The sequence below is a fragment of the Curcuma longa genome, chromosome 21, assembly GCF_044706935.1.
Source record: "Curcuma longa cultivar G26 ecotype Majalengka, Jawa Barat chromosome 21, ITB_CL_G26_1.1, whole genome shotgun sequence".
Lineage (NCBI taxonomy): Eukaryota > Viridiplantae > Streptophyta > Magnoliopsida > Zingiberales > Zingiberaceae > Curcuma > Curcuma longa.
Window position 1 is genome coordinate 11800155 of NC_133881.1, and position 14158 is coordinate 11814312.

The window sequence follows — 14158 nt, forward strand, 5'->3', positions numbered from 1 at the left end:
TTTGGTTATTGGAACAAGACAAATGAAGGAAGTAATGTCAAGTAGTGAACGCCTGCCTGCTGCTTCAATCACACTGCATTGTTGCTCCACATGGTTGATCATGTGTTTGATCAAACCAGTCCGTAGAGAAGAAGAAGAGCCTTGAAAGAAGAGGAAGAAGAAGAACTGCTTAGTGTAAAGAATATGACGCATGTATTTACATTATGTGCAGGAAAAAATAGCTCAAGGATATCTTCTATGACAACTTTTAAAAGCTCTTTATGTGACCATGTATCTTGGGAGCATAGTTTTTTCATGAATTCACAAAAAACAAATATTGACACTAACATTGCCAAGTTAGCCCTAGGCTTAACTCCGACTTGACTTTTGACTTTTACCTTAACGAGAGCCACGTCATGTGTGGCACCGGCATCAGTAATGTTTGGTAGTGGCCTGCCTGCCTGCTGCTTCAATCACACTGCATTGTTGCTCCACATGGTTGATCAGTGTTTGATAGTGCCTTACTGCTAAAGAATATTATGTATTTACTATATAACTATAGCAGCCAATGATCTGATATATATATATATAACAAATTAGGCCTTATTAATTCTACTTCACCAGTATAGGTTCGTACCTTTGATGTTGTAATCAGTAATAGTTCTCATCTCATACTGTTCTTACAGGCAATAAAAGTTAAAGCACTGTTAATAGGACTGTTAAGTACTATGCAATGTCAATTTTATTATTGTATGGTTCTTTCTGTTACTGTGTATAGACTAAATGAATAGAGATATTAGACAATAGAAAAATATAGACAAACTATAAATGTGGCATGGATATATAGATGATAAAATGAAGGGGAAAAAATGTTAAAAGACAACCAATAAATGCCAACATTAGATAAATCATTAATTAGCATAACTAAGTCCTCAGTCATGGCTACAATTAGCTCTCACATCATCTGCTTCCATGATAAGTCTGTGTTTAAGGTTTAGGGTTTAGACCATGCTCCATCTTGAAATCTACACCAACTGCAAAAAAGAAAGCAACGATCTCATTATTTTCTTATTTTTGTTGTGTATGTGGTGAGATCTCTATGATTGGAGGGACCTTTTAGAATTTGCATCCGCCAATCAATAATTACACTTTTGAATGATTGCAAAATTGTATGATTTAAAATATATAACTAAAATATACCAGTAATATATACTACTTCTCTTAATTCACTAGATACTATTACACATATTATATTACTCTGTAGTGTACGACTGGAAGACGTACGGTTGATACATTCTTCCAAACATATAGCTAGCCTCCTGCAATGTGTCGTAATCAAGTAGTATACTACTCAATAATGTCGATGTTGGAATATTAATTATTTTTATCTCCACAAAAGTTTTAGAAGCTGAGTATTTTGTTTGTCCTGTACGTATCTCTCTCTCTTTTTAATGTATCGTTTTCTAGATATATATATATATATACAATCTAGCTATATATATATTCCATCAAATGGGAGCTTGATTTAGCTGCGGGGCCTCACTATTTTGTCCAACGACCAACACACTCATATGTGCCATTTCCCTCTTCATCAAACAACTCTTGATAAGAATTAAAGAACACATACATGGCGGAAGCTAGCTACATTCTGTGAATGAGATCTCTCGAGAGGAGCACGTAGAGTCAATGATCAGAAAAGAGATCGAGCATCTATCTATCTGTATACGAAATCGTACAACATGCAAGAGCCAAACTCATTTGAATCGATCGACCAAATGCTAGCTTGCACATGAGGCAATAAGACAAGGCGGGCGAAGGGTGTGGATGTGCCTGAAGCGAAGCCCCAGTACTGTGCGTGTCTCCCACTTAGAAAAGTAGTCATGACAGCGTGTGCGTCGAGGACGACGTGCGGTCGGAGGTGGACGCCGGCCGGGATTTGTCACTACGCAGGCAAATGGGACAACTTAGGGGCCGTGATCGACGCTTTGGAAATTGGAACTTGGAAATTGGAAGGCAAGAGATCATGGTGGATGCCCATGCGTGTACTCTAGACACTGTGCCTCTCACTTCACTTCCCTTCCCTTCCCTTCCCAGCCTGTGTGGATCGATTCCTAGTGCAGCTTGCACTGGCCACACTGCATGCTCCCTCTTTAATTTACTGCACTCCATTTTTTTATTTTTTGTTTAGGAACTCGTTAGAAATTCACCATTGTTTTTCTCTACCGATTTAAATTTTAAGTATTCTAAGTGTTTTTCATCCTATTTCAATATAAGAACTTGATGAGTCTGATCTCAAGTGTGCATGAGAATATCGACGACATGCTACAGATTCATTCACTTAGAATTATATATATGATTAACAAGGCATGATCCGATTCAGGATCATCATGATCTATATATATACATATGGAACAGATGATTGCGAGGGGGGGTCGACATGGTGCATGTGTTGAGATCCTCCTCCCACCTTGAGCCACCAGAAAGGCCAAGTTTCAGTCACTATTAAATTCAAACCCACTGCTTAAACTCATGCTGTTACTTTGTTTTTGACAAAGAGGACGGCCACCAGTTGATTTCATTTTTGTTTACATCCTGTTCCATGCATATGCCATGAGTGGGACTCATGACTGTTGTACATGTGTGTGTATCTATATATTTATACATATTACTTTGTGATTAAGGCAATATATATATATATATATATATATATATATATATATATATATAGGAGAGTGGATCAGCAATAATAATGGCATGAGCTTCCATGTGTACGTGGGACATCTCTCTTTTCCCTCTGTACATGTTACTGTCTTTCAAATCCTTCCTATCTTCTTGTTGCAATCATGCATATATATAACTTAGTTAAAATTAATGTCACCTTAATTATGAGATTTAATTTGATAGGGCATTATGACACTAATTAATCATGGAGGAAAGGCTAGCTAGCAAAGTGATGTGATGACAAAATTTTATTGAGAAACATAATTATTATTTAAATGAATGATTGATTCTGTGTTCTATGTATTGTCAACTATATATATGAACATAGTGTAAAAGTAAGATGAGATTAATTCCACATGTAATTGCATGTAGTCTCATCCTATCCTCTTGTGTTGTATTTTAAGACCTTGATAAAATAGTGACATATAATCAGAAGAAATTGAGATACAATGATATTGTTAACTATATATATCTAAGCTTTATTTATTGATTGGAATAATAGATTGGAATATACACTCATTTGATTATTTAAATAAGAATGGATTCAAATATTCAAAATAAATATTAAGAATAATTAATCAAGGTAAAGATAAATTCATTATACATAGCTATATATTAATATTGATGAAAAAAAGTTTGATAAACTTTATCACTTTAATTTAAAAATAATCTCACACTTGATATTAAATTCAACATAGGGATATATACAAATCATGCATGCATGTTCATGGATGATTATAACAATTAATGTAATCTTTTTAGAGATTGTTTATCCACTCCACAAGAATATTCTTGATTCCAAAGTCTCCTAAACAAATCATAGTTGGGAAGAAAAAAATGACTTGGTGCAGTACCATTCCATCATAAGTCTGTTTTTTGATATCAGTGATGATACACATCCAATCATGCCAAGTAAATGTTACTACCTAAAGAGATAAAACAAAATGTTGCATAAAAGTTCCTAGTAAATTTGAATTCTAAATGGATGAAATAACCTAGGTTGTTTTTATATGCATCATCAAAGACACTTTTCAGCAAAACAAAACTCATGATTTTTGTTTTCTGAAAATTAAACAGATCTTATATATCCGCTACAAAAAATGGAGTCCGGACCAATTAATATTTCAAAAACAAAAAATTAAATAGTTTATGCATGAGCATGTGTGTGGGCTACCATCGTTGTTGGCATTGGCAAATTAACAAAAACAAAAAACAAAAAGGAAATTAAGGAAAATTTGAAGGCGAAAGAGATCTCACGTACGTGTATTTTGGAGACAGGCCTGCATTAATGCATGCAATTTATACTGATAGAAGTAGCGATGAAATTATGATCGATCGCTTTTGTTTCTTTGCGAGGATGTTCGTTCATTCGTTGTTCCAATGCCCTCGCTCGCAGTGAGGTGGGCCTCTTTATCTTTCTCTAGCTCTCAGCAATTAGCAGTCGCCTCTCACCATTACGAGGCCAATTCCATTATTCTCTTCACCAAATATCAGTGTAGATCATGATCTCCTAGCTAGCTCGATCGAGCGAGCTGTCCTGTCCTCCGAAGACACAGAACAAGATTATATATTCTTGAGGATCGGTGGAGCTTTTCTTCTTCTTAGGCCTTCACTCTTAGTCTTAGAGCGCAGTACTCTATTTTTGATCCATCGATCACTAGCTTTTCTGGTATAGTACTCGTCAATGTTAGGCTCTCCGTCGTCGCCGACTCCACCGCCTCCTGTCGGCGGCAATGCAGCCAACGGCAAGAAAAAACGACGGCCGGCGGGGACTCCAGGTTAGTATAGGTATAAATGCTTGAGTCGATCGGTCTTGTTAATTTGTGGTCGGGAATTGATGATGATGATGCTGTCGGCTAATAGATCCGGATGCGGAGGTGGTATCGCTGTCGCCGAGGACGCTGCTGGAGTCGGATCGGTACGTGTGCGAGATCTGCAACCAGGGGTTCCAGCGGGACCAGAACCTGCAGATGCACCGGCGGCGGCACAAGGTGCCGTGGAAGCTGCTGAAGCGGGAGGCGTCGGATCAGGTGCGCAAGCGGGTGTTCGTGTGCCCGGAGCCGAGCTGCCTGCACCACGACCCCTGCCACGCGCTCGGTGACTTGGTCGGTATCAAGAAGCACTTCCGGCGAAAGCACAGCAGCCACCGCCAGTGGGCCTGCGCCAGGTGCTCCAAGGCCTACGCCGTGCAGTCCGACTACAAGGCGCACCTCAAGACCTGCGGCACCCGCGGCCACTCCTGCGACTGCGGCCGCGTCTTCTCCCGGTAAGTAATCAATATCAAATATTGATCGAGGATCGATCGTTGCTAGCTAGTTGATGGATCGATGTTCTTCCCCCTCCCTTTTCTTCTGCATTCTTGCCACGCTAAAAATGGACATTACTTCTCATTTCTTTAAGCCGCCATGATCACTTCGATCACACAATTCCCATCTGATCTTAGATCTCGCGAATCATATGTGCGGATTTTTGTAAAGTAACAAGTTTCTCATTGAAATTTGACTTATTCTATTAGTTTCTGAATTATTATTATTATTTTTTAATGATCGCGGTGCAGAGTGGAGAGCTTCATCGAGCACCAAGACAGCTGCACCGCCGGACGAGCTCGGACGCAGCTCCACGTAGCGGTTACGCCGGCGTGTTTTTCCCAGACGGCGTCCAGCCCCAGCCCCTCTAGCGACGCCAACTTCACCCTCGCCGAGTCGCCTGCATAAGAACCATGACTAATCCCGTCGTCTTCAACCTCGGAGCCGACCAACCTTCCTCCTCTCGACCCTATAATTCATCCTCACCACCACCGCAACGAGCTCCAACTCCTCCCTCCTTGCGCCCGTCCAAATTCATCCTCCCCCGGGTTATTATCTCCGACGGCCGACGAGAGGGCAGACGCAACCAAATTGCAGCTTTCAATCGGCCCGCCGGCCGACGAGGAGAACCTCTCGAAGAATGATCCTAGATTAGTGGAGCAGATGGAGCGGGCGATGGCGGAAAAGTCGCTGGCCGACGAGGCGAGGCAGAAGGCCAGGAGGCAGCTGGAGTTGGCCAAGCACGAGATGGAGAACGCGAAGCGGATCAGGCAGCAGGCGCAGGTGGAGCTGAGCCGGGCGCAGGCCATCCGCGACTGCGCCGTCAGGCAGATCAACGCCACCCTGATGCAGGTCACGTGCTACGCGTGCCGGCAGCAGTTCAGAGCGCCGGCGGCCGGTGCCTCCGAGGAGAATAATAATTACTCCGTCATCGTCAGCCACATCTCGTCGGTGGTGGTGACCGAGGGCGAGGAAGACATGGCCAACAAGCACCATAACCATCGAGAAAAGATCTCCAAATTATTGCCATAACTCAAATTACTTCAAATCCCATTCATCCTTTGAATGATCCATCCTTTTTTTTTATTGGGTGATATATGCATGATTATGGGAAGAATTAACGTCGTGTTATTGTGACATTCAATTCGGTTATCATATATATTTTATGTTCAATAATCTTCACTAGTTACGACAATCTTGTATGTTCAATCTACTATTCTAAATGATCTATATGAACTTAATATTTCAAGCTTTTGGGACATAACCGGGAGAAACAAATGATCTTAATTAAAACATTGTGATTTCTAAGTATTTATTTTTCTATTAATAAAATAAGATGTAATTTTAATTAGTTCAATTATGTATATATATATCATTATTTAATTTAAACAAGTGGCACTCATATCATATGTAACTTTTATTTTTAGTTTAATATGATCATAATAGTGATTTAGTTAAGCAATATTAATTGGCTAGTCACACATATTAACACAATATCTGGTCCCTAACAGTGGGATTATCTATATATAATCTATTGGCCTCCAGCCCATTTGCTCATCCACACAATGGCAAAACATTCAAAAGATGAAAGTTTGAATTTCAAATGAGATAAATATTTTAAAGAACAATTTATATATAAGTTATGTTTTAAATATATTTGATAAATATATATATTTTTTAATTATTTATTTTTCAAAATTAACAAGGCTAAATTTGAACACATAGCTTCTAATTAGCATATAGCTAGTGTGGGCGCAGCTGATAAAGCCAGACAAGGAAGCAAGGGCAAGGCAACAAGACTGGGCATATGCTCATCACTCAAATCCACTATATAGATCACAAGAGATATTTAAAAGTCAAGAGCCAATTAGACAGTGCAAATCGCAGCAACGTAACACCAGCTATCGTCTCGTCTCGCAGGGCTACAGAAAGAAGCAGAGAGAGAGAGAGGGAGGGAGAGGGAGGGGTGGTGAATGTGTCAATGTGTTGGTGATGAATGTGTCTGTGCATTGGTGTGGTGCTTAGAGCTTGAGTTTGCCATGGTACTTTTCATTAGCGTTGGTCCCTATACGCCATTCAATAGGCAGCGTACGAAAACACAAGCAAACGCAGTCCGGCAATATCATTCATGACGAGAACATCAAATGCCATGCCATGGTATTCAGTGCCACTCTGCGCCCATCCCATCTCTCTCTCTCTTGCGTTCGCTCCTGTACGCAACTCTGAAAAGGTAGAGCAGCATGAACAGCGAGGAGAAAGGTTTAGACAAATAAAAGCATCTCTTCTTCTCTTCGGTTTAGGTGATGCTCTCGTATTCCTTTCTTTTTCACCTTCCCCTCCCCCCTCTCTCTCTCTCTTTTCACTTTGGGTGAATGCCTCACGGTTGTGTGAGTTTGAGCTTGGCAGGAAGTGGCATTGGCTTTGACGCTTTGTGCAGGTGTGGAGGCAGAGACGGTCAGGCGATGGCAGCGAGTGGTGGGGGTGGCTCATCAGCTATGTTTCAGCGTCGCCTTTTGCTTCCTTTGTCTCACTGCACCTGAGTACAGTGGTGAGGATTAATGACAGGTTCTTAGAGCATCCGCAACGCTCGTGACGTTATAACGTCTTTAACCAGTGGTCGATTGAGTCCACTAACACGTGGTTGAGTGGTGGTCGACCAGTGATCGATCACCATATGATGGTCGCATACTATGGTACGAACGCGTTAACATTAAAAAAATAAAAATAAAAAGCATGAACGCGTTCAATACCTCACTCCTCTTTCACTCCTCCCTCACTCTTCCACGTCTTCCTAACGCCCGATTAACAGCGCGTTGCGGATGATTTCAATCTTTTGCAAGGTAGGGCAGTGGTCTTCCTTTCCTAATGACTCTTCTTCCTTCCTTTCTTTCTTGTGCTGCACTGTGTACTTAAGAAAGAATACAGTGGTGACCAACAATTTGAGTTAATCTTTGAGCCAAAAAAAACAAAAAGAAGATTATATTTTTTTCCCCCCTAAAAATACATTAAAGAACACTGTTGGTAAAAGATGAATCCTAAAGTGAATAGACTTCATTCATCTTAAAACAATAAATTAAGCAACGTTTCAAATCATATGAGCAAATTATATATACTATGATAGTAATCAAGTGTTTGCTGTCTATATTTTTATTAAAAGGAACAGCTCAAACCTTGAGAACTTGGATTGTTTGAACCCACATTGAAGCAGTTGTTAATCACAAATAAAACATGCAATTCTAATCCAAAAGAAATGGGCCTTGCAACATTTGATAAATTTTCGAACAAGAGAAGCTTCTAGAAGAGTCCACGGACTTTCCCTGTCGCGACATCAACGTCGATCTCATAAAAGCAAGGTCTAGTTGGAAGACCAGGCATTGTGCTCATTGTTCCTACCAGAGGATAAATGAAACCAGCCCCAATGCTGGCCCTCACATCTCTAATTGGAAGAACAAATCCATTTGGGCAACCCTTTTGAGATGGGATATGTGAGAAGGAGTATTGTGTCTTCGCCATGCAAATTGGTAGACCAGAGAAACCTTGTTTGGTGTACATCTCAATCTTCTTCTCCGCCTTGAGAAAAAAACAAAAGCAACAATCAACTCAGCAAAAGTCATCCAAAACTTTATAAGAACGGAATCTAGATGAAGTACCAATTATCTATGATTGGGATCATTATAAACCCAGTGTACCAAGCAGCGTACAGAATGCAACCTAGAGAACAGATGTACAAGAATACATTGCCAAATTATAGCAACAGCATGGTAGTCAACATTGAAAAGTGTAATACAAGCATCTTCTAAACCATAGAAGATGAAGCTCTATGTTGATGTCCTTTTCCAAATTGATACATGCAGTATTTACCATAGACAATGATCTGATTTAGGATTAATTAAGATACTGTGAACCTATCTTTATGTGGTTTATCAGAACAATGGACAGAAAATTCAGGAATAGGAACACAATTATGTTTTGAGTCTGAAGTTGTTTCACCATCAATTATAATTGAATCTGTATCTGATAGAGGAAAAATGAATTACCTGTTCTGAGTACTCAACAGCAGTGGCACCATATGACCTAGCAATAGCCTCAATTTTTTCTTTAATACCAATGTCAAGAGGATACAAAAAGTTCAACCTCTGTGACTGGCTCTTCTCACATGCTCTTTGAACCGCAAAGCCAAGGTCAACCTAGATATTTAGCAAATAATAAGATTGAAACAATGAAACTTGAGTAAACATATATTAGGCATTGGCTATGCAGATGCCTATAGGGGCAAAAGAGACAGTAGAAATTATCATCCAGACAATCACTGATTTTCCTTTAACCAACTGCACAAGATGACATGACCAATCACATCAGAAAATAAATTTGCAGTGGTATATCCATTTAGTGAGATGGCAAGAAATGCATAAAGGATGATAATAGTATTTAGTACTTACGAACTAAAGGTTCATGAGGTAAACTTGCTTACCCAAATTTGGCCAGCCAAAGCTCTGGAGGCTTTCAGAAAAGGAATTACATGAGCAATTACAAAGTGAAATACAGTAAACTACGCAGGAAATATGTGATCTTAATTGAGTCTAGATGGCTTAAAGCAAGTTTCATCATCAAAATGACAAAAAAAAAGAAACATGCTTTATATGGCTTCTTCTGGGATTCAAATAGTACCCAACACACTTATGGAAAATTGTCAGGAAGCCACTAAAACATCTTGTTAGCAAATTAATCCTTAGAATTATGCTTGTATATTGCTTCATAACTAGTTTCAATTTTACCAGTAGAAACACCAAGTTTAAAAATAAGATGGTTTAGTAGTACAAACCGCCCCTTTGCCACCATGTGCATGATTTGTACATACGACAGCTTCAAAAGCACCAGCTGCTAAAGCAGCTGTTCTTACAGCGTTCACCTCAGCATCAGTATCAGTGGCAAACTTGTTGATGGCAACTACAACATTCACTCCATATGCCTTGGTATTTGTAATATGTCTAGCAAGATTTACACAACCATCCTCAACCAGAGCCAAATTTTCAGTTAAGTAAGCATGGGGAAGAGGCTTCCCAGCAACAACATCAGGTCCACCCCCATGCATTTTAAGAGCTCTTATAGTTGCCACAATAATAGCACAATGTGGAACCAGACCACTGTATCTGCACTTTATATTTATGAACTTTTCTATTCCAATATCAGCACCAAAACCTGCTTCTGTAACTACAAAACCACCCTTTCCGGCCAGCTTAAGGGCGACCTTGTCAGCCACTATCGAAGAATTTCCATGAGCAATATTAGCAAATGGTCCAGCATGAACAAGGACAGGAGTTCCCTCAAGAGTCTGCATCAGGGTAGGGTTAATGGCATCTTTCATTAGAACAGTTAGAGCTCCTCCAACTCCAAGATCATCTGCAGTAATTGGATCGCCATTTCTGCTGTTTCCTATCACCATTCTTCCAAGCCTTTCCCTCATGTCTGCAAGAGAGGTCATGAGAGCTAAAACAGCCATGATTTCACTTGCTACTGATATATCAAAGCCAGTGTCTCTGATCATTCCTTTCTCCTCAGTCCCTTCTCCAACGGTAATTTTCCTCAGGAACCGGTCATTAACATCCATAACTCTTCTCCAGGTAATGGAATTGGGATCAATGTCAAGCCTAACAAATCTTTTAATTTCATCAGATGTTAGTTCATCTGGACTACTCTTTGAAATGCCAAGCTTTTGGAGACGCCTGAACATAACATCTGCAAAAGTTCGCTTCCCTTCTTTATTTGGTGGGCATAATCTATTAAATAATGCATTGTCTGACTGAGATGCCTCATGGAATATCCTAGTGTCTATAGCAGCGGCAAGGAGATTATTTGCAGCTGTAATTGCATGAATGTCTCCTGTCAGATGAAGATTGAATTCATCCATTGGGATAACTTGACTGTAACCTCCTCCAGCAGCACCTCCTTTTATTCCAAATGTGGGTCCTTGGGAAGGTTGACGGAGACAAGTGACAACCTGATTAGAGATAGAATAAGATGAATTATTTTGACAAAGTAAATGACTTTGAATAACACAAATAAACCATGGAGGTATCTTATATGAAGCAACATTGTAACCAACATGTACAACAGGTATAACTAGTTTATGGAATAAAATCTATCAAAAAAAGCAACATTAACCACAAACTGAGAATATAGAAAATAACATCACTCTTTAATCATTCCCTAAAACGTCTTTTATGTTATAAGCTAAACCAACATTTGCAGTAAAAAAAATGAACAGCTATAAATTCCTTTGTGCTTCTAATAGGAAATTGCATATTTCATATAGATAATGGTTACTCACTGGGTTTATAGGAAGAATCCTTTTTTTAATCGATATCAGATAACAAAGTAAAGGATTTATATCCAAGACAATTCATAGATAATAATATTAAATTAGATTCTCAAAAAGCTGGAGCATAGAAATACAGAGACAACTTTCAGAGGAGCTGTATAATTCAATGCACATATTTCACAGATTGCATGGCATGTGGATCATTGGAGTGCCCTTTATTTAATTCTTTTGATTTCACTGATGGCTGTATCTGGTAAATCATTCATCCTAGTTATTTAAGTTGTTCATCATTGTTGAAGTTGGGTTGTTCAACACCCATTAGTCTCACATGGGCAAGTGTGGAGGTCCAACATATAAATATAAATTTGATTTTTTTTCTTAACAGCTTGGGATAAATAGTTAGCCAATCATTTTCAATAAACCATCATATAAAATTTATAGATATGGTCATGAAATTAGGTCCTTGTTTCTTCTATCAGTAGTTGATTATATGAGGTTAGTTATAGAATAAGAGCCTGCTGATCTCAAATTAACCATAAGGAGTGATAATAAGAATTATTCTAGCTCTGTAGAATGTTTAGCTCACACTGGATTTTTTGAAATCCAGGTGTTTTCATGCCAGGGTTTAGCAAAGAAGATTTTGATCGCATCTACTCAAGGTTTGCTCTATTTCTATTTAGCGATGTGATCTTATCTTCAGTGGGCAAGCTTTCTCTTCCACAACCTTGCTTCAACGGTGGGCATACACTCTTCTTTTTTGGTGGGTGTAACTGAAGCCCTCCGACTTTCTGCAGTACCTTTGTCATGTCTCACACTTGCTCTCTGTCCTCATGGTCAGCAGTTTTTAACATTTTGCTCTTATAGTTGTTGCTTTACCTTTAGTCTTGTCTTACCTTCTTTGAGAGCTTCCTTGTTGTTTTGCTGAAATTGTTGTGCATGCTGCCAAACATCAACGCTTTTAAGCTCTGTTTCTTTCTGCCCTCTTAATGTTATTTTTTGAGTAAAGTAAGGCTCACTCATGTTGTTTTCCCCAAAAGAAAAAAAAAATGGAATGCTACCAAATGATGCACCCTTTTTAAATTCTTTCGATTTCACTGACAGGTTATTTCTGGGAAATCCATCATCCTAGTTCTTAAGTTGTTCACTGTCACATAAAATTTGTAGTTATGATCGTGAACAACACTACTAGATCATTTTCTTTTCTCCATCAGTAGCTGATTATATCATCTTAAGCATGGAAAAAAAGGCCGCTAGCCTAAATTAATTCACGAGGATTGAGAATAAGAATTATTCAAGCTCTGTCGAATCTGTTCAGTTCAGAACGGATAATTTAGTAGATGGGATCGCAGAAACTCTAAATACTTAATCAATTGAAGAATAATCATTAAACAAAAACCTGCACATCTACCAGAATCTACAAAAGACCGGACCTTCAGCCCAGAAAACACAAGATAAATCTACCTTTTTATCCAGAAAAGCTCCCAGCGCTTGGCAGAGCCCTACCGTGGCGGTCGACTTGCCTTCTCCGAGTGGCGTCGGGGTAATCCCGCCGACCACCACGTAGTGCCCATCCTCACACCCTTGCAGCTCGTCGAGCACCGATAGCAGCACCTAGATAAAACCCACACACACACATATGACCAATCTAATAAAAAGGAGGGGAAAACATAAAGAAGTGTTTGGGGGTAAAAAAAAACCTTGGCCTTGTGCTTGCCATAGAGGTCGTAATGGTTAGGTTGCAGGTTGAGGCTCTCGGCGATGTCGACGATGGGAAGGGGCTCGACGGAGTTGGCGATGTCGATATCAGCCGGCACCGGGGAGCGCACCTCCAGACGCCGTGTGGTCTTCAACGAACTCATCCCCCGATTCTCCTTGCCGATATACTCCAATTTCGTCTTCTCCGTGATTGGAGGAATAGTAATGGAGATCGGTGGAGGCGGAAGCGACATCGTGAAGCAGCACCTAACCGGACAGTACATCGCTGGAGCTGAGCTTCTGCAGGAGAATGTCGACCGTCGTCGGTTCCCGGTGCTCCCCGGCGGCCTGCCGATGCTTGATTTGGGCCTGTGCGAAACGGCAACTGCATGGACTCTTTAAATAGATAGATGGAAGAGACGCGGAAGCGTGTCGCTTTTTCGGCTGATGCAGCAAAATATCTTACCGGAACGCAACTGCTGGTGGCCCGGCTCGGACCGTCGGTCAGGAATCGGCCCGGTCTGATTCGACCCGTGCCACTATGCACGGCTTCGGTTGATCCAGGTCAGCCTGACGTGTCAAACTCATATTAATTCCCATTTAAAATTGTAATATTATTATAAAATATAGTAGAAAATTGAACGGTTACCTAAAATTGAACGGTTTTATTTTTCTTATTTATGAATCTCCTTTATTAATCTCCCTTGATTAGAAGTCTCAATTAGGCTAATTTGGTAAGATTTTATTAAAAAAAATTAAGTTGAAATAGTTTATGAAAAAAATATTGGATAATAGAAACCAATTAACTATATTTTCTTTATGCTTGTGCTTCACTTTTTCAAAGTCTCTCAATTCTAAAATCACATTTTAGAAAAATGAAAATCTAAAAGGAGTAAAATTATTCAACTAAACAACTCTATTTTTAACGTTTAATCATTCTAATGATCAAATTATAAAGAAACAAGACTTGCTCCTCACGATGGTACCAAGAGCATCCGCAATGCTCACTCATTGTGACATCAATAACACCCTAATATAAAATTAAAAAATAAAAAAAATGCATATGAGATGAGTCAGCCAAGAGCTGACTCACCCCACTGCCACATTAAACACGTTGATATAACACCCCTCCACATTG

General features: G+C 39.7%; 1 protein-coding gene and 1 pseudogene across 1 annotated transcript; one reads left to right on the top strand and one right to left on the bottom strand.

Annotated features, from left to right (window-relative positions):
- The first annotated feature begins 4655 nt into the window (after nucleotides 1–4655).
- On the top strand, nucleotides 4656–6038 carry LOC141815421 (protein indeterminate-domain 16-like; annotated as a pseudogene).
- A 2083-nt stretch (nucleotides 6039–8121) lies between these two features.
- On the bottom strand, nucleotides 8122–13382 carry LOC141815027 (formate--tetrahydrofolate ligase-like). The gene is made up of 5 exons (XM_074702987.1): nucleotides 13023–13382; nucleotides 12787–12936; nucleotides 9829–11004; nucleotides 9044–9193; nucleotides 8122–8576 (listed from the first exon to the last, which is right to left on the bottom strand). The coding sequence occupies exons 1-5, from the start codon at nucleotides 13302–13304 to the stop codon at nucleotides 8301–8303; spliced, it is 2034 nt and encodes a 677-aa protein (XP_074559088.1). The 5' UTR covers nucleotides 13305–13382; the 3' UTR covers nucleotides 8122–8300.
- Nucleotides 13383–14158: the final 776 nt, after the last annotated feature.

Bases quoted from the DNA above. Each gene is read 5' to 3' on its own strand.
- LOC141815027 (XM_074702987.1), bottom strand. From the start codon at position 13,304: ATGTACTGTCCGGTTAGGTGCTGCTTCACGATGTCGCTTCCGCCTCCA. The intron at 12,937-13,022 runs GTTTTTTTTTAC...GGTTTTATCTAG, and splicing joins ATGGCAAGCACAAGGCCAAG to GTGCTGCTATCGGTGCTCGA. The intron at 8,577-9,043 runs GTAATTCATTTT...TTTTTTCTCAAG, and splicing joins CTGTTGAGTACTCAGAACAG to GCGGAGAAGAAGATTGAGAT.